At 38.4% G+C, this 27,020-nt stretch overlaps 4 protein-coding genes across 4 annotated transcripts in view; all 4 read right to left on the bottom strand.

Annotated features, from left to right (window-relative positions):
* Nucleotides 1–1,603: 1,603 nt before the first annotated feature.
* Nucleotides 1,604–7,363, bottom strand: LOC112137329 (cytochrome P450 3A40). Its single transcript, XM_024259584.2, has 13 exons — nt 7,219–7,363; nt 7,033–7,126; nt 5,446–5,498; nt 5,256–5,355; nt 5,063–5,176; nt 4,438–4,526; nt 4,203–4,351; nt 3,958–4,085; nt 3,812–3,881; nt 3,575–3,735; nt 2,227–2,453; nt 1,954–2,116; nt 1,604–1,700 (listed from the first exon to the last, which is right to left on the bottom strand). The coding sequence occupies exons 1-13, from the start codon at nt 7,287–7,289 to the stop codon at nt 1,617–1,619; spliced, it is 1,503 nt and encodes a 500-aa protein (XP_024115352.1). The 5' UTR covers nt 7,290–7,363; the 3' UTR covers nt 1,604–1,616.
* Nucleotides 7,364–11,880: 4,517 nt separating this feature from the next.
* gpank1 (G patch domain and ankyrin repeats 1) lies at nt 11,881–15,127 on the bottom strand. The gene is made up of 4 exons (XM_024259312.2): nt 14,233–15,127; nt 14,013–14,154; nt 13,850–13,925; nt 11,881–12,594 (listed from the first exon to the last, which is right to left on the bottom strand). Exons 1-4 carry the CDS (start codon nt 14,641–14,643, stop codon nt 12,153–12,155), a joined length of 1,071 nt encoding a protein of 356 aa, XP_024115080.1. The 5' UTR covers nt 14,644–15,127; the 3' UTR covers nt 11,881–12,152.
* A 330-nt stretch (nt 15,128–15,457) lies between these two features.
* On the bottom strand, nt 15,458–20,070 carry LOC112137573 (zinc finger protein 585A). The gene is made up of 2 exons (XM_024259963.2): nt 19,987–20,070; nt 15,458–19,904 (listed from the first exon to the last, which is right to left on the bottom strand). Exon 2 carries the CDS (start codon nt 19,896–19,898, stop codon nt 16,791–16,793), a length of 3,108 nt encoding a protein of 1,035 aa, XP_024115731.1. The 5' UTR covers nt 19,899–19,904; nt 19,987–20,070; the 3' UTR covers nt 15,458–16,790.
* A 4,510-nt stretch (nt 20,071–24,580) lies between these two features.
* The window catches only part of sdk1a (sidekick cell adhesion molecule 1a), a 274,209-nt gene continuing 271,769 nt past the window's right edge, over nt 24,581–27,020 (bottom strand). The window contains exon 46 of the mRNA XM_024259668.1: nt 24,581–26,270. Within this exon, the coding sequence (XP_024115436.1) occupies nt 25,965–26,270 (306 nt within the window). The 3' untranslated portion in view covers nt 24,581–25,964. The remainder of the gene's footprint in view (nt 26,271–27,020) is intronic.

Genomic DNA, 27,020 nt, shown 5'->3' on the forward strand with positions numbered 1-27,020 from the left:
CCCTCATGCAGCATTTAGCACTTCTGTTTAGTGACAGACTGTGCTGAAATGCTGCCCTAACCCTTTTTCAACAGGTCTTATATATAAAATGTATTTATTCATTTTCAAGTAATTGAATTATTTAAAATTCTGTATTTTTGGAACTACATTGTAATTTCCACAACAAAAATATGTCCTTCTAAAAAAAAGTTGTTGAAAGGTTTTTAAAATTAGAATTAAATATCCAAGAAAAAAAAAGGTTAGATTTAACAAGATTAATACAATTTAATTTGAACAAGCTTGTCTTGTCCTTTTTTTTCTTGTGTTGTTGTTGTTGTTGTTGTTGTTGTTTTAACAAAGGCAATGGCTATCTGTCTTATTGTAATGGCTAGAATTTTTTAACATGATTTGTTATCATTATTTTTAGGCCACACAGGATTCTGTTAAATGTGATCTTTGTTCTTCCTTTTAGACCGGACATATTTACCCTTATTATCTACTTCTTATCTATCTGGATCAAAGTGATTGAAGCTAAGAGTTCCTTTTACAATAAAACTTTAGTGGAATGTCACGTTTGTTCACTATATTCACATGCACACCATTGGTAACCAGCAAACACTGAGACACTTAACATTAACATCTTCATATTTGTAATGTAAGAAACCAGAAAACTGTTTATTTTTAAATGATTTATTAAAACTTATTGTACACATGCAATCTCAGATAGGGAACATCTTTTGACCTTTAGAACACTTTTATGCTGGTTCTCTTTGTACAGAAATATTATCTATGATATCATCAGCATGCCGAAATGATGGCAAAAAAAATATTGACAGTAGTGTTTGAAAGAGTGCTGCCACAGAAAGACAACAGTGCAAAAACAAACCCAGAGAAAAATAAACTCAACAATGTTTTACTCCTCATTATATATGAATAAAAGCAATATAACTTTCCTCTGTCTCATTTTCAAGCTGTTATTAAACTGTTTTTGACAAACTTCACACACAATGTGTCATGTATCGTATTTAAAAGATTTATGAATAAGTGTAGTTACAATGGCATCGTTTATATGTATATGTGTATATTTTCCTTTACTTTTAATGTTTTATTTTCCAATCAAATAATGACTAATCATCTTAGGTTTGATATTTCTATGTTTAATGTATATCTCTATTGTTTGCCTTTTAGATATAAATCAATTCTAAATCCCAAAAATAGTTTTTCTTAACCAGAATGGAAAAAAAAAAAAAGTTTTTCTGCTTCCCAGACTCATTTAGTAAAATAACAGGGCTAAGTAGATTCTTCTTCTGACACCAATACAGGAGTTTCTATTTGTTTTGTTGATTGGAATTTAACATATAAACCATAAGATACAAATAAGTTCTCTCTTGATGAGTTTCGTCCCTTTTAATTGGAGACAAACAACATAGATATTATAAGGAAGAGGTAATTCATAGTTTCTAAGATACACAACACAAAATAGAACTAATAATAACATCTCTGTTTATCTATGATGGATTTGCATTATTGCTTTGAGCATTATAAAGTGATATTGTGCCACATGTAATGTTTTTTTATATATTTACATTACCATAAGAATCAAAGTAAGAACTTTAATCTTTTTTGGTTGTTTCTGATTAGGATGTAGAGCGGGGCACCAGCTTCAGATGGATGGCCCGTTTTGGTGCAATGAGACCTTGGATATCCAGTTCGACGGGGATCTGGCATGAATTTTGGAGAAAAAAGACAAAAAAACAGCATTATTTAGCATAGTTAAGCCCTAGTTTTTAGTTAATTGAAAAGCAATTAAAGCTAATATAAAAATATGTGGTCAAGCTTTTTCGTGTAAAACTGTATATGTCTAAAATACATGGACAAGAACAAAATTCATAAAGCTCTGTAACAGTATCTCTGGTTGATTGAAACATCAAAGTAAAAAAAGAGACTATGTGAAGGTAAATGATGTTTTCTCACCTCTGTTTCCTTACACACAGTGAAGCTGTATTTCTGGAGGATCTCCACCAACGCGAGTTTCATAGACACCAGAGCAAATCTCATTCCAATGCAGTTCCTCGGTCCTACCCCAAAGGGCATGTAGGTGTAGGGATCGATTTTCTCTTTGTTCTCCTTGCTGAATCTGATACAAACATCCACAATTAATATGAAGCAGTTCCCTACAGGGAGAGCTCCTGCATCACACTCTCAACAGTCAGAATATATATACATATATAAATCTCTACTCCGTACCTCTCAGGTTTAAATTCCTCAGGTTCAGGCCATATCTCAGGGTCTCTGTGTATTGGCCATGTGGGAATCATGACAGTCATATCTTTAGGAATCAGCAGCCCATTAATCTCCACAGTTGCCTTGGCCACACGCTCCAGACGTGCCGCTATGGGAAACAGTCGGAGAGATTCATTGACGACACAGTCCAGGTACTCCATCTCCATCAGTGGTACGTACTGAATGGGAGCCTGCAGACAGAAATAGCCATGTTTAAAACAGAGTTGCAACTTTTTCATCAATCGTGTCCTTAATGGAAAATGTGAAATGGTGATATAGGCAAGAAATATCTGCAGAAATAATATATGTTTACATTTGGATTGAACTTTTTCTCAATATTGAATTATGAAACATATTATATAAACCAAGATATTTGCCCTGTGGCATTCCTCAGGGTTCAGATTTTGACCCTTATTATAATTTATCCTGGAAAGCTTGGTCAGGGTCATTTTATATGCTGATGATATCCAACTTTATCGTTCGTTTTTCAGAGCTGATATTTTTTGTGTCGTATTAGAAGATCTTTAATGACCAACATCTACTTTTTTGCCCCAGATCATACCATACCCATCAAGCACAACTTAGCATCTCTCAGTTTAAAAAAAAAACTTTAGGTGCTTATGATATTCAATGGACTTTCAAGGTAGATTGTTTGAAAAATGTGTTTTCCCCCTAGAGATGTGTTGAAACTAAAGACCTCTTATATAAAAATGATCTTGAAATAAGGTATCCATGCTTTTAGAAACAAAGAAAGTATACATCCTCAACTATTAGTAACATTTTAAGCTCACACTCCTCAGTTCAATTGTGATCTTTTAAATATTTATACTTAAATCTTCTATTAAACTGAATGTCTACAATTTACCTTTCTGGAAGGTTAAGCTAGTTTTCTCCTTTCATTTGACTAGGTGAAGCCCTAATTATTCAATCATTCCTGTAGTTGATTGGGCTGTTTTAATCATTTTACAGTGATGGTTTACAGTATTTATCTTTTTAATTTCTTTTGTGTGAGCTTGAGTGCATAATTTGACTAGTTTTGTGTTTTGATTCACTTTCCTGAAACGTTTTACTATAGTAAATCAATGTGTGATTATAACCTGTGGAAATAGTTGTAAAGATCACATTTACATATTTACCCTTACAACGGTGTTACACTGACTTCTATTTCAACTTCAAATGATAAATGACATAAAATAGCGAAGTAAAACACTAGATTTATGCAAATTTATGAGCAAAACCCCTAAAGGGTTTACATTAAAAGCATTTTGACTGACCCACAGATTTAAATCTCTTTTCATTCGAAATCACAGACCTTGTTAGGGAAGGTGGCGTCTATCTCCTTCTGCAGCTTCTTCATGACCTCTGGGTTTGTTGCCAGATTGTAAGCCAAGAACGTCAGAGAGCTGCTGGTGGTTTCATAGCCGGCAAAGATGAATATCATGGACTGAGACAGGATCTCATGATCACTTAAACCTGAAGAGAGCACATCGAAACATTAGATTATCAGTGATGTTAAGTTGAGTAGGAAGGTCATGTGTGTTTTCATTGCCTTTATCCAGCTGGCCGTTCTGGTTGTTCTTCTGGGAGTCGATCATCAGCTGCAGGAAATCAATTCGACTCTGAGGGGGAATTAAAGTTTTCAGTAAAACTGCTAAAAGAAACATGTTCCCTCACACACAACATATACAAACATACCTTTTGCTTGTTGTTTTTGTGATCAGACTTAATCTTTTGCAGAGCAGAAAAAAAAAAGTCAAACGCAGATGCAGGAAAAAAGGAGAACTCCATCTTTTCCATTATGGGTCCAAGGAAAGGAAAGAAAGCTGGAAAAAAATGACAAAAAGAAGCAAATATATTTATATCAACCAAAGTAAAGGATTTATATACAGAGACATCAGTGTTCTCTTTCTCTGTCCATTTTAATGTGAATCAGTATTTACCAACTATGAGGAACAGAGGGTTCAGAAAGTCAAACTTGAGCATCTTTTTGATGTTAGTGACGAAGGGGTCTGAGGGGTTGTTCAGTGAGTCGATGTCCACACTGAAGGCTGTGCTGGTGACCACATCCATGCTGTACGGACCAAAGAAGCTTCCAAGAAAACAAATACATCAAGATAAATGTTTTTTCCACTTAAAAACAGATCGATTTTTATGATAATTTTAAAACGCTCATACTCCTTCAGGTCTAAGGGTTCGTCTTTGTCTGCCTTCTTCTTCATGCTGTTGACTAGGTTAGTAGAATGGTGCTTCATGATGCCAAACATCTAAAAGATTAACACAAAAAAGGAAACAACCAATTATCTGATTTTGTTTGTTTATTTAATAGTTTGATATAGGTCTTACTTAAATGTAGTGCAAAGTACAAAATTCTGATAGCATCATAAAAAGCAGTTGCTGTGAGCCTGAGGTTACCAGAAATGGAAGATGTGTCACTTTGACTAATTTGGATTTATTCAATCAATTGTAGCCCAAGAGTTGCAAGTGAAGGAGGTAAATTCTTTCACTACCGTCTTTTTATTCCAGGATTCTGTTCTTCAGGGCTGCAAACAGTCGGCTAGATTGAACTAGATCAAAATCAGAACCTCCCCAAGATTTCTTAAGGAAACTACTTGTTCCCACAAAATATACAGATTAGAACTAGTTCACTCTTACAAGTTTAAGCTACTTTAATTAATATTGGAACATTGTGATAGATTTTGAGTGACTTAAGGAGGTCAAAAGTAGGTTTAATTCTTATAAATAAATGTACTTTAAAGCAATTCTGCTTTTGGTACATGCAGAGGACAGGAAGCTATCAAACCTCTTTGAGTCTTCCTGAGGTGAAGGAAGGAGAGAGGACGCCACGGATCCTCCTCCACTGATCATCTTCAGCATTGAACACAGAGTCATACATCGGCCCGTTCAGATGGAAGTTCTGTTAAAAAAAGATGTTAGACAAACGGCATAATTAAAGACAGCAGAGGCATTTGAGGATTTGTGCAGAGAGTACATACTCTACGGTTGGTGAAAAGAGAGTAACACTCCTTAACCAGAACGGCTTTGATGGTGGCAGGATCTGTGACGCACAGCACAGGCTGACGGCCGTCAAAAATACTGGAAGTGAAGAGAGCAGAAGAGAAGGTCATTTAATGCTTTTTAAGCAAAATACTTATTAAAGATACAAGATCAAATATCTAAACTTACCCCCATGTTTTTCCATATTTCCTATGACATTCTTTATCAAAGTGACAGAATCCCTGGATAAGAAAAATTCAACAGTAGTTTACAATCACATCTCTGTTTGGGAGATAAAACAGAGCCCTAACAGCCATGTATTTTAGTATTATCTTTATTTTGTATGCATAAAATAAAGAATTTCTATCTTTGAGCAAAAAAATATAACTTGTTTGCACTGGATTAAAAACCAGCTGGTACTTTATGAAAAAAACAAGTTCAAGATAAAGGTGTTTGTGTGCACAGGTCAATGTTCAGTTGGCTTTGGCCTAAAGCTGCAGCCTGCAAGAGCAAGTTTATTTATTTTTTATGTATTTTTTATTGCTGTCCGAAAAAGGTAACTGTTTTGCATTGTTTGTGTGTGCGCAAAGAAAAAAATGCAAGTTGTTCACACAAGATAAAATAAGAAACATCTACAGTGGGATCCTTAACCCTCTATAGGTTTTTAAAGTTAATTTTAACGTTAGTTTGACTTTTTTAGGTAGCAGCAATTAACAGCAGCTAAAAAAAGAGTTGAGGGGGGGCTAAAATAAAAAAAGTGGCCAAATTTGAGCCCGTTGACTTCTTCGTATAATTCAAGTCTGCATAGTCCTCTAAACTTAAAACATTTATCAATTTGGGTTGCAAACTACCATTAAAAAATAACTTTTAATAATAAGTTAAATTAAAATGAAAGTCATTTTCTCTGCCATTTTTATTTATCTATGAGTGTAACACTTAAGATTTTGAAAAATTCAAATAACTTGTTTGTTGTTTAAAAAAAATTTAAATTTAAAGCACAAAGTTATCTAAACTAAAAAATAAATCTTCAACTAAGATGAAACTGAGAAAGTGATTGTTTAATATTGGTGCAAGTGATGGTAAAGGTAAATTTAAATTATAGTATATCAAATGATTTGGTTCATGAGATTAAAAAGCAAAAGTCAACTTGTTCTCATTTCATATAGTCTTTTATGTCGGTTTGTTTACAGAGCAAAGGGGCTATTTAACTATTCATTTAAGGGTGGGGATTCAACTTAGTTCGGACTTTGAGTGCTGCACGTGCACTCACAGGTTCTCAACACGTGCACGCTCCTCATCTTCATCATCCTTGTCATCACTTTGGCGGTGGGGACAGTATTTATTTCTGCAGGGTGTGCCTGTGTTAAAAGCTGATCTAAAGGAAGATATATTTTCTGTGGATATTCTCTACAAAAACATATTGATCTCTACTTACTTGAGATAAAAACATAAACTGTGTGGGTGATTAGGGTAGAAAATGATTGGCTTTCTCCAAAACCAGTACTGAGAGTTTGAAGAATCTGTTTGTTTTTTTGTGGTCTTCAACCAGTAAAAAGGAGAACAGTATGTTCCCTTACAAAATAAAAGCATTGACTGTGATTTGAAAAGGAAGTAGATTATGTTTTTAACCCTTTCAACTCTTTTTTTCAAACTTAAATATACATTTATCGATACCAACAATACACATGAGATATTAAATGCTTTTAAAGGACATATTCCAATATATGAACACATGCTTATTTCCTTTAGAGGGTTTTATGTAACCTTTATACCAACCTTTCTGTAAGCCAACATGGTGCCAAAAAAGGGAACTGGTTTAGGACCAGGAATGCCTAATTTTTTAAAGGTGCCATAAGGCCAGTAAGCATACCTGTTAAAAAGAGTTAGAGACAGAGAGAAAGAATTACAGGGCAGGAAAACTTTGCATGAATATGTTAAAAAAAACATATTTTTGACACTTACACAAGCAGCAGTGTGACAAAAGCCACAAGTAGGGTCCATGTTTCAGCAGAGAAGAAGAGAAAGCTTCCCATTTTGCCTCAGAGGTGCTAAAAGGCTCTCTGATGGTGGAACTTGTGCCCTGCAGCTTTTTATCTCCAGCTGTGGAGTATATGATGAAAGGGACTGTGTGAGAGTTCAGCCAATGAACCTGTGCTTGACATAAAAATACCTGATAAACAACAAGACTGCATAAAAACAGCACAGTGTACCTTGTTTCCATGAATGAGGTTGTTTTGGAAAAACTTTTACTGCCTTTTACTGTTTATTCACCAATTCAAGCAGAACTGAAAATAAAAAAATATATATATTTCTGCTTGCTCAAAGTTTAGAATTTAGAAACTGAGCTATTATGTAACAGCTGGAACAGTCAAACTTTAACTATAATACAGCACTTTTCCAACACAAAGTGCTTAACATAAAATCATAATCAAATTTTAAAAACATTAAGCTGATAAAGCATACAATTATTAACTAAAATCATGCAAAGAAGAAATCTGGCTTTGTACCGAGTGGGGAAGCGATATTTTGGGGAACTGTCCACACCAGCGACCTCGTTCACTGAGAGGGGTCATTCACTAAAAAGAATAATATAAATAAAAGTTAAAACCGATATAATTAACCAGATTATTAAATATATTAACGTTACTAGACAGATATAAATCCGTAAAAGTGAATACAAATGAGTAAAATGAGAGCATAAAACAATTAAAATATCAAATAAGTTTCTAAATTTGAACTAAAACTTAGATTAAAAAAGCCTTGAGCCTTCCTCTAAAAACATGAAAAGTCTCTGCAGCCCTGAGGCTCTCTGGGAGCCTGTTCCACAGGGGGGGTCCACCGTAACTAAATGAACCCTCGCTATATGTTTTAGGTCTGACTTTTAGAATAAACAAAACCCCTGTGGCTTCCTTTAAAATCATATCAGATAGATAGGATGACCCAAGAAAACATTTATAAACCAATAAAAGAACTTTAAAATCAATTCTGAATTGCACAGGGAATGTGGATAAATGGGAAAATGGGTATAAAGTGTTCCCACCCTCTGGTCCTGGTGAGTTCTGTGATAGTTGCAGGTTTGCATGCAAAACACAGATCCCAGGAGTGGTTAAATCAGCAAGAGAAATGTTTATTTTTCCCTTTCTTCTCCACAGAAACATAGATTCCATTCTCTTTGTCTCCACTTCCTGTATTCTCCCATTCTGTTCTGTTCTGGTCGCTGAAGTATTTGAGGAATTGCATATTTTGAGTAACAAAACATTTACATACTTGGAGAAAGTTGGCAGGCATAACATAGTGTGTTCTTTCTTTCTTTCTTTTTTTTTAGTAAACCGGGTTTCAAAAATTTCAGAAAAAAAAGTCAAAAAATGTTTTTTCAAAAAAATTCAAAAATATGTTTGTATTTGCTATACTTATTTGAGTGACACACTTTTACTTCTTTAATCCCAGAGTGTCTCATTAGTTGACATAGATGTACATCTTCTGTTATTTTTACACACAAGACATTTTACAGTTATTTATATTACAGGTACTAAAATGCCACAGAATGTGCCTAAAAGTGATGAGTGAATATTGGAAAAGTGATTTAAAAATAAATAAAACAACAACATAATGAAGGCTCCGTAACACAAGATCACAAGAAATCTTTATATTTTCTCTGTATTTCAGATTTTGACCAGTTTGGCTCATGAGCCAGAAGCCCTAATACAGAAGAGTATTACAAACATTTTACAGAGATTATCTAATGCAAACATCTTATTATTATTATTTTTTTGTGAGTTAGCAGCATGTGTGTACTCAGGAGGAACTGAAAACTGTAGTAGTGAGAAAATGCTGCACCCATTTCGCTGAAATGAAGACATTTGACCTGAAGGAACGTCCAGCCACAGCCCTGCTGAGGAGATGTTTGGTGATTTAGTGACATAGTCCAACCCTCAGTGCAGTCAAGCAGGAAGCCACTGAGTCATTCGAGTGTTTTGGTGAATTTAAAAACGGAAAAGGGAATCTTAGCTATCAAATGTTTCAGGTTTACTGCCATGCAAAAAAATAAATAAATAAAAATGGTTTTCCCCTCCTTATGTACAATATGCAAACATCTCTAAATAAAAATGTATAAACATATTCAACTCCATGTACAGTGGAGTAGTGGTTAGCACTCTCGCCTCACTGGTTCAAATCCTGGCAGGGACATTTTAGGAGCTTGTATGTTCTCATTGTGCATGTTTTCTCCAGGCACTCCGGCTTCCTCAGTCCAGAAACATGCCGAGTGTGTGATTGTGTAGCCCTGAAACAGACAGAAGCTGGGTCAGGTAGATGGAAGCAGTGAAACACAAACTTATAAAACTTCTGCTTTAATACTGATCTCCATTTTGAGGACTTGTGATCCCATTAAGGAGGTATGATGGCATTCGGTACTGAATACTATTAATATGAAATTTATTTTAAAAGGGAATAAAAACATTGAAAAATTGAAGAAATGTGAAAAAGGCCAAAACCTTTTAAAAGTAAAGACATAAATACATGAAAGCCTGTATTCATGCTGTAATTCTAAAAAATTAACCACAAATTGATTTCATTGTGTGTTTGCGTGCCTTCACACAGTTTGACGCATCAAATTACACAATCCTTCCTGGTTTAACCATTGTGCAAAAAGTAAATTCTCCAGTTGAAAGAGGGAGTGTATCCTAACACACCTGTGCAGTCATCATGGAGATTAATCAGCATTTTGATACGCCACACCTCCATGATCGACTGTACTGACAAAGAAGAAGGACTCGCTAAAACGGAGACATGAACGATATTTGAGACAAAGAGGCCCTTTGTGACTCCCAACCTCCATCCACCACCAGATTTTAATTGCTTCTTTCATTACAACACCATCATTACATAACACAGCACAAGAAAGGTGGCCGCTTTAACACCTCCATGCTGTGAGAAGAAGCAGCAGATGGTTTGGGGGCAGCAGATGAATCGCAGGGACACTGATGCCGTTTGGATCCTGAAGCTTAGAGGCGATGCAGACTTCTGTACTGAGTGTGGACCTGGACACGTTTTATACTTAAGGATACTTGCTTTGTGCTACTCCTGTTTGTACTACTCCTGGGAAGGATTTACATAATACTTAAGAAGTAAACATGAAGTATATGATATTTATATTTACTCATTGCTATGCATCGCTGCACTAAAATTGTATAAATTATAAATATAATAATAATTGTACACAACTACACATTGTTGTTGCTGAATTGTGTTATTTGGGTCAGTTACTTAAAAATGCTACTATTACTATTTTATAAATGTTCCATTTGCTTAAATCTTCAAGTTCTACATTAAAATCAGATCATTTCAAGCTGATAATCAGGACTTGAGTGTTGACTTTTCACCAGGTTGTTTTTTTTTTTACTCCTACTTTAGTGAATATTTGGACAAGCACTTTTTTACTTGTACTTGAGTAAAATTGTTTGAAGTAATTCTATTTAAGACTTTTTTTTTAATTTAGTACTCAACTCTAAATATTTCTCTATTTGTCTTGTTGGCAGAATTTGATTGATTTTCTTAGCAGCAAATTATCAAAAGTCAAGAGTCTGATGAAAGATTCAGCAGAAGACGTTTTATCCAATCATTTGGAAGTTACATATAATAAATATTTAAATACATTATAGGTTGAACGTTTTTTCTTTCATCTATCCATGCATCAGAATCGGTCTGACTGAGAAGATCTTTCGTCAGATTAGTTTGCCGATAGTGAAAAAAAGTGCCACTACTCTTAGTTTTTTTTTTTTAAGTTATTAAAAACTAGAGATGGACTCAAATTTAACAAATCAATAGAAGTCAAGTTATATTTTTGTTTGACTACTAAATAATTTGTTCAAAATATCACAATAATATATATTTTTTAATTTTGTAACTTTCAGAGCATAGTTCAGTTCGATGTTCCAGTGATCATGGTGTACCTCGACAGCTCGGCTCATCTCAAAGCTACAACTGCTGAAGCATGATATTTTAAATCAGATGAGACTGGTGTAAAGATAAGGGACTGCATCAACCATTACGGAGGGGTTCACCCACCTGAGAGGAGCTGAGCTGCACTGAGACATATTACAGTCAGAAGTTTGTGTTCTGCTGAGAACCAGTGCAAGTGTGCTGTCAGTTCACTCTGCTGACCTGAGGTCTTCAAAATATGTTGCAGTAATGTCAGAAAAAACAGAATATTTGTCTGTGACATGTTTGTTCAGTAAAAAAAGGCAAGAACTTTTGGGTCTTTTGAACATGAAGCAGTAACTTGTTCAGAAAATCCTTTCCAAATTGATCGTGAGAGCCATTCGGCTGAGTTTTATGAGGCTTTGCCAAACGTCTGTGATGTCATTGGCTGATTTCCTGTATGTAGAAGTAAAGCCAGGTCACCCTAAGCACACTGACAACAGAGATCTGGCTCTGCTATTGGAACCAGAGGCTGCAGGAACAAATCAGATTCTAGATCTGTCATTACACACTGATAAATGAGTGACAAAGTGTTAGCGTGCATAAAGGGCACGGAGTGAAATGCTGAGAAGGCTGTTCAAGTCCAATCATGTGACATGTGAGCTGTGTTTACAGGTGTGTTCAATTAGGTGAGAAGGCGCTGGAACTAAAGGAAAGGGAAGGTTCACCCAGAGCTTACATAATGTGTGAAAATCCAAACAGAGCAAGAAAACTTTATTTTTGTACTCAGAAAAATATAAATATTTTTTTATCCCAATGAAAGAAAACCTGTTATTAGTCTGACACATTTAAGTTACAAGTCCTGCAGAGCAAACACAAAGCCCAGGACAACAAAAGTAGTCATATTTGACACAAAGGTTGTGTTTGCTCAGTGCAGCGGCAGAAGGTGCAGCTCCTCCTCACATGGAAGCGTCGGCTCAGAGATAAAACGATGAACGGAAATCTCTTTCCCAGTTTTTGTCTCTTTGCTCTTTCCTTCTGGCTTCCTCTTTTCTCTGTCCTTTCAGTCCCATCTCCGTTCTCTCCCTGCACGGCAGCTTCACGGCATCCTGATCCTTGGCTCGGAAGTGTGTGACTTTGGCTTTTTTCGTCTGTCCGTAACCCAGGCCTTGTTGGTCTCTCTTCAGCACAGTGGGCACTGGCTGCTGAGGCCCCTCCCCCTCTGGTCCCAGGCCTGTGCCTGGTTTCCAGCCACAGCGGAGCATCATCTTGTAGCTGTTGCTGGACGGGGGAAGGCAGTAGTAGGGAGTGGGTGGCGGACGATGCAGGTTGAACTGGTGCAGGGTGGAAGACAGATGTGATGAAGTGCTGCTTCTGTAGTGAGTCGAACACGTAGCGCACCACTGAGGCTGCACGGCACTGTGGGACAGGCAGCAAAGATGTTAGAATTCAGCTCATTCATATTACCAATATTAACCCCTACTTAGTCATTTATTAATATTTAATTTCATATCTTTTTTATATTTTCTTTTAATCTGTTCTTTCTTATGTTAGCCCTAAAAATAAGATCCTTCCAACTGCTGCAAACCACCTAATACTGTTTTTTGTTTAATTTCAATGGCTTTAAAACTTAAATTGATGTCAAAAATATTAATTACATGTAAATATGAAATTAAATACTAAAATGTAGTTATATATCTTACATTCAATGAGCTGTAGGAAAATATTAGGAAAAGCAACATCAACAGACTCATATTTTTCATTTGAATCTGATGACTGTTTTGAAAAGAGGAAAAGGCGCCATCTGGTGGACAGATTAAAAATTGTAGCTGCTCTCATTTCATTAAAAAAAAACCACCAAAACAATAGGCTCTGATTAATGTAAGAAATTATGATTTCCATGTTTTAAAGGTTTGCTGGGATAAATGTGTATGTTAAGTTTAGCTATTTTATAGTTTGTGTGACTACAATGAAAATACAAGTCTTTTTTTTTAAAGAATATTGTGTTGTATCGATTAAACCTTATATTTAATCTCCCAAAACGTATTTTAACCACTCGCTTTTATTGGGTCATAATTAAACTATATTTGAATTTTCTAATATAAAATAATTTTGAAAAGATTTATCTTTTAAAAAGAAACACTTTCCTTTAACTTATGTCTGAAACAAAGTTTCATTATAGGAAGAGTTACAAAAGAATAACTTTATTGTTCATTTAAGGTTATTCTTGGGAGCAGCACAGCTGAATAGTCCAAATTATGAATAGTCCAAATTATTAATGACATGCTACATTACTATTCACTGTAAACTCATTAAATCTGTTGTTATTTACTGTATATTCAACTAAAAAAAGGGGGGAAAGAGATTTTTTTTCCCAAATCTAATTTTTTCCTTTTTAAAAATATATGTTACCTTAAACCATTTTCTTCTGAGCCATTTTTTTTAAATCTAAGAAAAATAGGAAAAAAAAGTAAAAAAAAGAGTATTTAAAGAATTTTAAGTGTTGAATACAAAAAAAACAACCACCTGTACAGGATTTTCCTACGGTTGTTTCAAACATTGATTGATAATAAACTCAGATTAAGGCTGGTTTTGTTGTTATTGAGGTTGTATCAACTGTTCAAGAGTATAAACTAGAACCATCTGAATGATCGTATGTAGAGACTAATCTAACCTGTCATCAGCTGATGATTCTCTCTCTGGACTTCTCCCATTGTTCATCAACTCTTCCAACACTCCTCTGTGTCCAGCTGAGATTACAAGGGAAAAAAGAACAAGTTCATGTTTACAGGGAGACAAATACACTCTGGAGTATCAATTAGATCTATTGAAAATACCTTCTAACGCCAGGTCCTGGGCATCCCTTCCCTGAGTGTCAACCACTCCCACCCAGGCTGCTCCATGTCTGAGCAGCAGCCTCACTGCAGATCTTTGTCCGGACCAGGCTGCACACATCACAGCGGTCCACAGAAATGTATCCTGCAACCACAAATGTCAGTTTTAAAGAGGATCACTTCGAAGAAGGTAAAGAAGAATGAAAACATTAGCATGTTGTACCTGGTAGTTAATGTCAGCTCCCTTTGAGAGCAGGTCTCTGATGCCAGCTGTGTCTCCCTCATGAGCACAACGCAGCAGCCGGAGTCCCTGCAGCTCCTGGGTCCTCTCTGACCCGGACTCCCTGCTCTGGTTGGACTCGGTTTCACCTCCAGTCCCGACAGATTCAGGTGCAGCCTGCTGAACTGCAGCAGCCCTGACTCTCCTCCTCTTTCTGTTCTTCTGTCTCTCGTGGCCATATTCCTTTCTAGCTTTGGTGTTTCTCCTTCCATCTCCATCGGTTCTGATCAGGTCTTCGTAGAAGTGTCGGACTTCTTCCCCGCTGACTTTGGTGCTGATTTTAGAGACAGAGTCTTCAACTTTAACGCTAAAAACATCTTCGTTGCTGGCTCGGGTAAAACCAAAAGCAGCCATTGCACGTCCCTAACCCAAATGTAAACAGATTTAATATTTACACTCTCAAAAAGCTAATTTCCTCTCGACTTTAGATGACGAAACTGCATGTTTAGACTATGCTATTACAGTCGTAAAGTCAAACCGGACCTACACCTTTTCAAAATGAACTTCGTTTTTAAATGTACTTGTTAATAAGCACATGAATTCCTCTGACGACTAAAGAAGACTTGATGATGGCTACAAGCTAAAACGGAAGCTAACCTCTTCTTCAGCTGTCAAATAGCATTAAACAATGATAAATTACCACCAGTATTTTACAAGGCATCAGTTTGATAGCCTTAAAAATAAATATACTTGATGTAAGCGTAAAAGTATATAAATATAAAAACGATACAAAGCAATCGATCTGAAGGTACATGAAATTCCTTTCTTCTGCTAGCTACCACCACTGTAGCATTAAAAGCCACTTCTTTGACTATAAACCATAGACTGTATATGCTATAAACACAAAGTGCTGCCACCTAGTGGACAGGATGTCCCTCTTTTTTTTAAGGAGTTACAATATTTACATAGGAATTGAATAAATTATTCTATTTAAATCATAACTTTTGGAATTTAAAAAATACATTCATAAATGGCATTCCAAAAATATAACTAAATCAATTTTTTTGGGTAAAATAATAATAATAAAAAACTTATTTCACAGAATTAAAGAAATAAAAAAAAGTTTTTTGTTTTTATTTTTACAAGTAATTTGCTCATTTAATTTCTAGTTTTCATTATGATTTACCAAACCCTTAACTGTCTCACTTAGATTTTGTAATTCCCCATGTGAATGTACACAGCAAACAAACAAAAAATTCTTAACTCATCAATGGAAAGAATTACAAACATTTTGCACTTTGTAAAATTATTATTTTTTTAATTAAAAACAAATGTTTGGATTTGAATTTATTAACTAAATATTTATAATGGTTTGAATACAAGATAGTAAAAAAAAAAATGACCAACAAAATTCTGTATTACTATAAGAAAAAACAATCCAGAAAATCGAAAAGTAACTGTTCTGTCATCCTGATTACATTTTTTTAGTAGGTGTAGTAATTTATTTATATTACAGGCCCCCAAACATAATCTATGCATTATAATCACACATCTGCTCTCTTGTGCCCTCATGTAGATACATCATTACCCACAATATTCCCTCAGAAATCAGCACTTCAAACACATTTTCATTTTTTTAAGAATTAAAAAGAAAAGAAAAATAAATTAAGATGTTTTAGTTTCATATGAAGTAATCTAACAGATGTAAAATTGAAGCAAATCATGTAGTTGGAAAGTATTACAGTGAATGTTACATTTTTTGGTACTGAAAATAGCAACACAACTCTTGTAATGTTAGATTATAAAACTAAAGTAAAATGAAATAAAATGACAACTAACACTGATAAAGAGTGAAAAAATAATAATAAACATACACATTTTAAGAGTCTTCTTTGTGTTCTTTGAAGTGATTTAGTCTCCATCAGTGTGGTCATGCCAGTGCGGCCGTTTGTTGGACCAGACCGCGTTAAACTACACCAACAATTCCAGCATGCAAAGCCTATATTTTTACATGACATTTCTGAGTAATGTGACAGTTTTAAAAGAAAACAAACAAAAAAATGACAAACAAAAATGTAGCTGAATTGAACAGTTTGGTGATTTGCTGCATTAAGAAGATTAAACACTGGATTTTCCACTTAGTGATTGCGAAGGTTCTGATCTTTATCATCATGCAAAAATGTATGAAACGTGAAAATACATGCGCACAATTCTAAAAACAATATTTCTGATCCCATACATAGGCAAATGCATACTGCCTGTTTCATAAATGAAAGGTAAATACTTAAATCTAACATTCATCTCTCTATAATGACTAACAAAAGGCATTTCATTGATTTCTGGTTAACAATATTGGCTGTTCTTCATCATTGAAACTTGGATCGCTAAAATGTTCTTAATCTAAGCCTCAGTCAGCACTGTAAAGAGCATTTTTCTGCTTGATTGTTTACAGTTTTTGTGTTCTATCAGGATATAATTCCAACTTCTTGTCGTTTTCGAGTAAAGAATGTCAACGCCTCCTTAAAATCTTTGAATTTTCATGTTTTTTGTAACGAAGCACTTCACTGCATCAGGTTGCTGTGCTGTTTACTGATGTGTCTGTTTCTGTCCCCGGTCTGCGTAAACGTCTGTCCACAGTGGGGACAGGAGTAGGGCCTCTCCCCCGTGTGCGTCCTCATGTGAACGTTCAGCTTGTCCTTGCTGATGAAACGCTTGGAGCAGCAGGTGCAGGCGTAGGGTTTGTCCCCGGTGTGGTAGCGCTGGTGCATCTTCAGCTCCGTCATGCGCCCGTACGTCCTCCCGCACTCGGGACACTCGTAGCTGGGTCGCTGGTCCAAATGCTGGCGGCTGTGCAGGCGCAGGCCGCTTTTGGAGCTGAACTTCTTGAGGCACTGCGAGCACTGGAAGGGCTTCTCCCCCGTGTGGATGTAGGCGTGCAGCTTGAGGCTGGCGGCGGAGGGGAAGCCGTTGCCGCAGATGGAGCACAGGTGAGGCCTCTCGCCGGTGTGGATGCTCATGTGCTTCTCCAGCTTGTTCTTGTTCAGGAAACTCTTGCCGCACACGGGGCAGGTTTGCGGCGGCTCCCCCTCGTGCAGGCTCATGTGTTCGGTCAGCTCCACCAGCGTGGAGAAGGCGTTGTCACAGCGGGTGCAGGAGTAGGGCTTCTGCTTCTTGAACGTTCTGTGTTTGAGGCAGTGCTGCTCCAGATCCTCCTTCTCGACAAAGGACTCGATACAGCAGATGCACTGGTAGGGCCTCTCCTCAGTGTGAGTCCGTAGGTGGTATTTAAAGGCCGTCAACTGCAGGAAAACGTTGTCGCAGTGAGGGCATCTAGACTCACGTCTGCTGTGGACCAATATGTGCCTCTTATAGTGGGAGAGCTTGAGGAAACGCTTCTGGCACAAAGAGCAGAAGTACTGTTCAGCTTTGTGGCCTTGCTCATGCTTCTTCAGAGCGTACTCCACCTTAAACTTCTTGTTGCAGATGCTGCAGGAGTAGGTCTTCTGATGGATGCTCATATGAGCCTCTAGGTCTTCTGCGCTGGTGAAGCTCTCATTGCATTTTGGACATATGCCATTGTTCTCCTTCACATGGTTGTCCAAATGCTTGTTGAGGTCTTCTGGGAAGGCAAAGGTTTTCTGGCAGTCGGGGCACGTGTAGCACTCAGAGGTCACTCCCTTCCGGTGCGTCATGAGATGTCTTTTCAGATGGTACATTCGGCCAAACTCCTTGCCGCAGTCGTTGCAGATGAGGTTGCGATGCGAGGACTCCACCTTCCGGTGCAGCTTGAGATGGTTGACGAGCGAGGTTTCGCCTTTGAACTGCTTATCGCAGGCGAAACACGTCAAGCCCCTGATGGCGTGGGTCTTCCTGTGCACTTTCAAATCCAGCCAGGTGTCGAAACTTTTCCCGCACTTGGAGCAGATGTGCTTACCGTGGCCATGCTGGTTCCTCACGTGTCTGGTCATGTGGTACGACTGGCTGAAGGTCATGTCGCACACCGGGCAGGTGAAGGGTTTCTCTTTAGTGTGCGCCCTCATGTGTCTGGCCAGCTTGTTGGATCCTTTGAAGCGCCGGTTGACACAGATAGGGCAGAAATGTCCATCTCTTTTAGCTTTTGGTGTTGCCTTTTGCTTCATTTGATCTCCAGTTTCAGACTCGGCTTCGGCGTTTTCACTCACGGAGTCAAGAACCTCGGGGTCTGAATCTGAAGACGCATCGTCTTCGTGATCATCAGGTATTTCCTCGGTTTTTACATTAACTTGATCACGACTTTCATCCTCCTCTTGGGAAGACGAGGCGTCGTCGTGCAACTTGACGTGAGCAGAAAACTCCTCAGGGTCGGTGAATTTTTTATTGCACTCCGGACATGACAGAACTTTAGGTTGGTGCGTCTTCTTGTGCTTCTGGAGCTCTACGCAGCTCCCCAGGCTCTCGCCGCAGGTTGGGCAGATGTACTGGGCGCCACCGTGCAGGTTCCTCATGTGTCGGGTCAGGTGGTAGGTCTGGCTGAACGCCTTGCTGCAGACTGGGCAGATGAAGGGCTTCTCCTTTGTGTGGGACCTCATGTGTCTGCCCAGTTTGTGTGCGTTTCTGAAGTGCCTGTTGGGGCATATGGGGCACACGGGGCCTTTCGGCTTCAGAGACGGCAACATAAAGTCGTCATCGTCTTCCTCGTTCTCGCCACCATCTTCTTCGTTCTCGCCGCCGCCTTCTTCGTTCTCGCCGCGGCCTTCTTCGTTCTCGCCGCCGCCTTCTTCGTTCTTGCCGCTGTCTTCCACATCATCACAGTCTTTGCTGGCCTCTTCCTCCTTCACCCTCAGCAGCGGCATTGGAGCTCCATTTTCACCATCAACCGAGTCACTGCCAACCTCGTTGGACACCTCCGGAGAAGGCTCTTCCCCGTCGTTCTCATAATACAGCTTATCGTTGCTGTAGTAGTACTCGTCTTTGCGCATAGGTGGCTTCACCGGGGGCTGAGCTGGACGCGTCTCGGCTTGAACTCGTTGCTCCTCTTTGCGAGGTCGTCCTCTTTTGCGCTTGACTGGAACAGGAGGGTCAAAATCCTCTCCGATGTCCACGCTGACCTCATGGACGTGGTACTGCGGAGACCCTTCCAGGAGCAACTCCGTATCTCGAGCAATAGCCAACGCCGTGGCCAAGGTCAGATCCGCCCTCCTCTTTGTCAGACTCTCCCGGAGTTGTGGGGAGTTTGTTTTATTGATCAGCTGATCCAGGATAACTTTGTGCTTGGATTTTCGATATTTGCAAGGAGTTGCCAGTTCTTCTAACGCGGACACGAACTGATCGACAGTCTCTCCGGGCATCTGGACCCTCTGGTGGAACTTGAGGCGGTGGATCTGAGACGTGTAGCTGGAGTTGAAGTGAGCGGTCAGAGCCGCGATGGCAGTGGCGTACGAGCTCTCATTTCGGATCAGAATTCTGAAGACGCGCTCCCCTTCGGTGCCGAGGCAGTTCTTTAGGAGCACCAGCTTGCTGGAGTCTGGCAGGTCCCTCTCACCCAGCCCCTGCATGTAGCGCTCAAAGGCTTTCAGCCACTTGGGCCAAACCATGACCGGCTGAGCAACAGTGGGCAAAAACGGTGGAGGAGGGGAGAGGATTAGGAGGAGCGGCTCAGGGAGGGGCTCCATGAAGACGTCCTCCTCCATCTTGTACTGCGGTAAAGTCATGCCACACAATCTTTGTTTATGATGTGTCCACAGAGGAGTCCAGTCGGGTCGGACAAACTAACACTACCTTCTTTAGTTTGTCCTCAGATCCCCGATGTTTCAAACCACTGGATCCGCCTTTGAAAACTGTCAAATAAACAAACAAACAAGGTTAGAATCAACATTTTCTTCTGAAACTATTTGGACTTGATTGAGTACAAAAAACATGTTATTCCCTTTGATTCAACATGTGGTTACACAATGGAAAACTTAGCAAAAATAGTAAAAATAAAAAAAGAAAAAAAATGTCTGGAAAACTCTAAACTTTGAACACTTTCATAGATTACTTCTTCTTACTTCTTCTAATCTTGTATGTATTGATTCATGGACCACATATGGAGATGTGCATCTGATCATACGAAAGAAAAAAAAATACACAATTTTAATAATAACTGATATTACAAATCATCAAAACTGACTGGATTTGGAATCTTTTTAAAAGGTATTTGTGAATCTCCACATACTCAGATTTTATTTAGATTCTTTCTATAAAGGTTGCCACACATTTGTCAACATTTTCAGTGCTTTTTAAAGTAAACTCAGAAGGGCTTACAATTACGCCACAGTGTTTTGCATAAAGAAATTGAATATGGGGTAGATAAATCAGACAATCGTTGGTATATTAACATTATTATTGACCCATTGTATTAATCCAGTGAGCTGATATGAGATCAAGTTAATTTTTTTTGTTCAAATGCAGAAGTCATTGTTGCTCCACCCACAGTTCCCTCTCATTGGTTACTCAGACCATAACACGGCTAAGAGCCAATAAGAAGATTAAGATGTATGGAGATCAGATAGATCAAATACAAATGAACTGAAAGGTTTTCAGCTCCGAGAAGTTAAGGGAAAAAGTTGCACGCCAAACGGACTGAAATTGTAATCAGCATCTCAGTTGTTTACATGTGACACCTATTTGTTAATTCCTCACTTTTACCAAAAACCTGTAACAACATGACCTCAGATTATAAATTATTTTGTTGCTGTGATTGTTCTGGTTTCATGAGAGACCACTCAGGTCATGACAAATATGATCCAAACATGACAATGTAGGATTCCCTGTGCTCTTTACAGGGGGCAGCAGCAGGCGGTAGCTTGAGGTTGCTATAGCAACTGAAAAATTTTGCAAAGCAACCCTAAATATATAAAAGCCTAAAGCTGTGTTCACATCAAATGCGATTCAAATGTCAGGAGTACAGGTATTAATTAGCATTGTATAAACATGTTTTCCTGTTACTTTCCTTCTTGGAAATGTAATTTTACATAAAAACGAATTAGCAACTAATTACAATCACCAAGCAACCTCAGCTACTGCTGAGGCCTGAGCTTCTGCAGAGAGAAAATCCTGGAGCCGTCCCTGGCTCTGTAGCCAAAGTTCACATTTAAAAATGTGTCGATATCTTGGTAAAGTAAACAAACGTGGACTTGCAGCTGATAGCCACTGCTGTATGTATACTCCTGTTAGTGTGAATGAATGGATGGGTAGAAGGAGTTTTTTTAAATAGTCTGGGGCGGAGAACAATCAACAATCACAGGACTGAATAAAAACAACAGCATCTCATGTTCCATACTGAGCGGAAATCATCAAATCTGTATTTCACTTTAGCATCAACACAAACCACAAATTCAAAGCAATGGTTATTTGCAGGAAGTCGAGGTGAGACAAACCTCGTACACTATTGTTATATAAACCACAGGAGCTTGTGAAGAATGGAGCTGAATGTTTTATGTGATAACACTTTCTCACAGATGAATCTGAATTATAAGGATCAGATTTAGATCCTAAATTACTTTGTAGAAGTGAATATGTTCCACAGGTTAACAGACACAGAGCCACCATCAGTGTGAATGAGTGAATGGGACTTTAGATGTAGATCAACAAATTATTTTATGTTTTTACCCAGAGATCGCAGGAAATACATGATTTGACTGTAATCCAGGGGAGTCTTTAATGCTACCATTCAAACTTCAGGGTTGAACAATTACTCCACGATCATCATCATGCACTAAAATTAATTCACTTTTTTTTTTCTGAGGTATTTAGCATAACGTACATAGAACGCAGCTAGAAACCTTCACAGGCTTTAAAAACAAACTTGCATCATATAATAATATGTCAATTTTTCAAGAAAATAATTAAAATAATTTTTTTAAAAAGCTCAATCGAGCCAGTTGTGTCTTGTGTTTCAGAAGATGACTGGTATCTTCCACCAAGACGCTTCGTAGGTCTAACAAACTCTGGGTTAGACTGGTAACAAACATTGGGACACCGCCGGGTTGGCAAAGCTGAACAAGTTTATTTTTCTTTTGACACCCAAATGCATTAGCGTCTTAGCACGCAACTATCTTGAGACCATGCTGCAACATCCTGCAACGGCTGGACGCACTAAAGAAACATAGTGGGAGGAAAGGACAACTGGCTTCTATGGCAGCCACAAACATGTAAGTACAACCAGGAAAGTGTTAGAGAAAAACCTCAAAAATAAAAATCTTGAAAAACTACAGGAACAAATTGTACTGATGATGCAACAAATCACTTTCTCCGCGATTTTTGGGTCATGGCTTTGATTTGGTTTGAACTTCAATACATGATTTGTGGTGCAGAGGTAGAGTGGTCAACCTCTGATCGGAAGATTGCAGGTTTGGTTACAACTTTGTCCACCCATATGTCGAAGTGTCAATGGGCAAGACATTAAACCCACCTTGGTCCTGGTGGTTTCAGGCTGGCAACAGCAGAGCCTCCATCCATGTATGAATCTGTGTGAATGGAACTGTGACTTAGACCTTCTAAGTAAGTAGTCAAGAACTATAAAAGTATACACCATTTACTATTAGTGTATTACAAAACAACAACAAAAATAAAGTGTGTCCAAGGCAGAATTTTGTTGTTGGCCGCACATATTTAAAATCTAACTTAAAGTTCCATTAGCTGTCACATTCCGAGATGTGTAAAATGTGTTCTCTGCATTTGATCATCAATGGGGGAGCGGTGAGCTGCAGACTCCACCGCACTCAGGAACCGTTCGATGGTTAAACCCAAACCATAACCATAATCCTAAGCTTGGCTTTTCCTCTAGGTCTGTGCAGCCAAGAAAAAAGTTCATTTCTGAACCCCAAGTATTTAGAAAATTATGTGTGAATACAGTGATTTTTATTTAATACAAGATTAAAAATATAGTCTATATTATTGTCAACAACAGTGTAATGTTGTTACAGTCAGCATACTAATATTTATCAGATCTTTACTGAAGAAGAAAAGCAAATAAACAAGTTAAAAAGGTGAATAAGAGTTTTTCCTCCATCACATCCTTTATCTTCCTGTTCATAAGTGGTGAAGGAGCTAGCCTCAACAGTTTTACACTTAGCTGCTTGGTTATCCCTAAATATGTGAAAAACACTGCGAGGCACACACGTTTTCATGGTTTTTATTAGTTTTTGGGGAAAAGTACAAAGTTATGTGAAATATTTTTGATGCTAGGCTTGCAGCGAAGGCCCCCCCAGAACGTGCTAAAACCGCCCCTGTGATGAATAACCTAAAAACGTCTCTGTACGGCAGATTTAACGACACCGAACATTATTGCATCTTTAGTCTCACATTAAAAGGGTATCACAAATGCACGCGCACAAGAAAGTAAAGATCAAAGGAATAAAAACCACAAGAGGAAAACTCACCAAAAACACAGGGTCACAAGCTGCAACGACACAGGAGGATCCGGCGGGCAGCTGCAGCTCCAAGCTTCGGTCCTCACTATCTCTACATTTAGCTCTATGCCGAGCTGTACGCTTAAATGGTTACAGCGAAAGTTAGAATGTGATATTACGACATTTGATGATAAATTAATGCATTTACAGAAAAATATATTTGTTTATTGTTCTTCTTCCAGACACCGCAGCTGCTCATGAGGTTGTCTTTGTCGCACCACAGCGCCTCCCTGTGGTAAGGAGGGTAAATAACCTGAACCACTGAGGCATGTTGGACAAAGCCAAAACAAACTCCTATTCTGGGCCTTTAACAATATTTAAAATACAGGAGGAAAAATCTATGATGGGTTACTAAATAAATACAAACAATAATGATACAAAAAATAATAAAGGTACATGTTTTAAAGGAATCTAATGGAGTTCAAAGAGGAATTCACTTTTTGCCTTTTTTTGTTGGACTTTTTTTGGGGGGGCAAAAGCTTTGAATTACAGATGGGAAAAATATCTTCTTCTGGTGATATTTAAAATAATGCTCTTATTTTCTGCCTCATGTATCTTGTTTTTTGAAAATATGTTAGCAAAACATGCTCCATTTACATTTCAGTATTTTCTAAATAAAATATGTCAGAAGTTGCATGTTGATCATTGTTTAGTATTACTGGTTGAAAGTTGTTTGTGACTCCTGAAGCTCAAGTTAGAACTCTGTTTTAAACATTTATGTAATAGAATGAGTCCTTCAAAATCCCCATTTATGTTTCTTGATTTTTTTCTTTGTTTTTTTTTTTTTTTTGGCAAAGAAATCCAGAGGTGGCAGAAACCCTTTATAATGCTGTAAGCATAGTGATGCTGGTAACAAATCAATCAAATATATATAGTTAATGCAAAAATACACGCTCAGAGTACAAATCACACCACACAGATATACAACAATAATTTATTCACACTCTATGGGGCCAAAACAGGCGTGACAGAAGGAGGAAAGCATCTGGCTGCATGAAGACCCTTCAAATCATACATGAAGAAAACACATATGAGTGTCATCTCTGGCCAAAGAGAAGTTCAATATACACAAGTGTCAGTCTTGTTTGTGAAGGAGGAGTACCACCATCATTTTTGATTAGAAGTATACTGGACAAAAATAATACTTTGTAAACTCCTTCAACTTTGTACCAGCAATTCTAACAGGAACTTTGTGATTGTTGCTTATTTTTTAAGACAAATTTCATCAAAATATTCCTCTCATTTTCGACTCAAAGTAAACGTTCTTCAGAGCATTTTGGAATACAAAAACATAACTGAACTACGAACAGAACAGGAACTTAAAGGAGGTTTTGCTGTACAAAATCCAGTTTCAAAATATAAACACACACGATGGCACACGTTGCTTTTGCGATGAACAACACGGACAGAGGAGGAGGCGTCAAAGGTGAAACAGAGCCATTTTACACGCATGCAAGTGCTCACACGTGTCACACTCAGACCTGTAAAAAAGAGTGAACAGACTAAAGGTAATGGTTGGGGGTTTTGGCTCAGTGCAAGCATTATGGCTTGGAAGGCTGCGGTAAAAGGACAACAGGCAGTAAACAGTAAAAAAACACACTTTCAGTATTTTCCAATCCAAACATCGCACATTGCTCTCAGACCATTCGTCACGTGAGGATGAGAAAGTCCTGAAGAACATCTGCTCACACTCACTCTGTCCGTTTCAAGTTTAAAAATGGTGATTGTTTCTGTTCTTCTCGGGGTGGGGGATCTTTGCTAGCCGACAGCTTGGAGTTCTGTGCATGAAGCAGCCTGTCAGCAAAAGCTGCTCCTCTCTGCGCCACCTGCAGATGAGCTCCTGTCTCTCAGTAGGAGGGGGGGCTGAAATGACCCATTAGGGAGCACAGCTGTAGATGTGTGCACTTAAGTGTACATTGGGGAAGCTAAGGAGGAGTTTTGTGCAGAAATCCCAGCTTCCTTTGGCTCCAGTGTAAACTGGAAATGGATGGACGTGGTCGTTGCTCCCGGTTCTTGCTGCAGAGTCTCTGCGGCGGTGTGGGCATCATGTGGGACATGCCAGTGAGAATGTGTGGCAAACAAGAACAGCGTGTGAACGGTGACACAGAGGCTTAGAACACTGAAAGAACACACACGTTCTGGACTGGTTCTTCATGAACGAGGGGAGAGGGGAACTTTAGTTCTCTGCGGCATCACTGGCTGTTCTGTTAGAAGTTCTGAAGTCCAGATCTCCACAGTCGCCCCCCTCGCCTCCTTCCATGTGTATGTGCGCGTATTACTTTGTGCAGATTTTTATCTCAAGAGTCAAACAAAGGAGGAGAATCCCGTCACAGGCGTGCGGGACCCTGGCGGGTTGGTGTTGGGGTTGACGTGCGTGTGAGCGGGCTGCCCTGTGGGCGTGTACGCTCCACCTGTGCTGTGCTGGGTCACAACGGTCTGGTAGTAGGGCTCAGTGTCTGCAGTGGCGCACTCCTCGTAGCCGAAAGAGGAGCCGATCCCCTTCAGACCTTTGGGCTGCCGCTTCCAGGAGTTGTAGTAGGTGGGGTCGCTCATGTAGTGGTTCACAAAGGAGTGCTTTGGCTGCTCGTCCTCATAGTCGCTGTCTGTTAACTGCACACATAAAGGACTCGGTTAGAGAACCACGACTTTCTACTACGATAGATTTGCTAATACATCACCATATGTATTCTTTTTTTAACCAGTAGATCTTTTAGGATAATTTGAGAATCGATTTTATTTATCTATACATGTGAAACCCCTCACTAAAACCACTAAGAACACAGAATGTTCATATAAATATACCAAATAATTATAATGAAGTAAAATAAAACCAAAATTAATTACTAAAAACAGAGAACCCCCTAACTTTATCTTTCATTTTATTAATTCAACTTCATCTACATAAAGATGAGGTCTTGCAGTGTGATTTGGGTGTCGTAGGTATAGGATAGTCATGTCTGCACTTCACTAAGACTACTGTCTAAAGTTGGAGCACAATAGAAGGTCTTCATGTAAACATTTGTCCTTGTTACCTTTTAAAATACAATATTTAGTGTGTTTTTAAGTATGGTTGGGTTGTCTCAGATCATTTGAATGGAGTCCTCTGTGTTTTTTTTTGTTCTGCGTCCTTATGTCACATGAGATTTTGGTATTGAAATATCTCAAAAACGCTTTAATTGTCATTGTGGATGTCTCTAACACATCTCAAAACAGGTTCAAAATGTTCTCAAGTTTGTTTCCTTGAGTCAAAATACTTAGAAAATAAGACACATTTTTCAGAAACTTTCACAAAATATCTAAGAGAACCTGAGAAGACTGAGCTACATTTCAGGCGATTCAGAGAGGGCTGTTGCTAATTCT

Source organism: Oryzias melastigma, linkage group LG1 (assembly GCF_002922805.2).
Source record: "Oryzias melastigma strain HK-1 linkage group LG1, ASM292280v2, whole genome shotgun sequence".
NCBI classification, from domain to species: Eukaryota; Metazoa; Chordata; class Actinopteri; order Beloniformes; family Adrianichthyidae; genus Oryzias; species Oryzias melastigma.

Coding starts and splice junctions, on each gene's coding strand:
- LOC112137329 (XM_024259584.2), bottom strand. CDS start 7,289: ATGGGAAGCTTTCTCTTCTTCTCTGCTGAAACATGGACCCTACTTGTG. Junction 5,499..7,032: donor CCATGTTGGCTTACAGAAAG/GTTGGTATAAAG, acceptor TTTCTTATCCAG/GGATTCTGTCACTTTGATAA. Junction 2,454..3,574: donor ACGCCACCTTCCCTAACAAG/GTCTGTGATTTC, acceptor TTCTGTCTGCAG/GCTCCCATTCAGTACGTACC.
- gpank1 (XM_024259312.2), bottom strand. CDS start 14,643: ATGGCTGCTTTTGGTTTTACCCGAGCCAGCAACGAAGATGTTTTTAGC. Junction 14,155..14,232: donor GAGCTGACATTAACTACCAG/GTACAACATGCT, acceptor TTGTGGTTGCAG/GATACATTTCTGTGGACCGC. Junction 12,595..13,849: donor GAATCATCAGCTGATGACAG/GTTAGATTAGTC, acceptor CCTGTCCCACAG/TGCCGTGCAGCCTCAGTGGT.
- LOC112137573 (XM_024259963.2), bottom strand. CDS start 19,898: ATGGAGGAGGACGTCTTCATGGAGCCCCTCCCTGAGCCGCTCCTCCTA.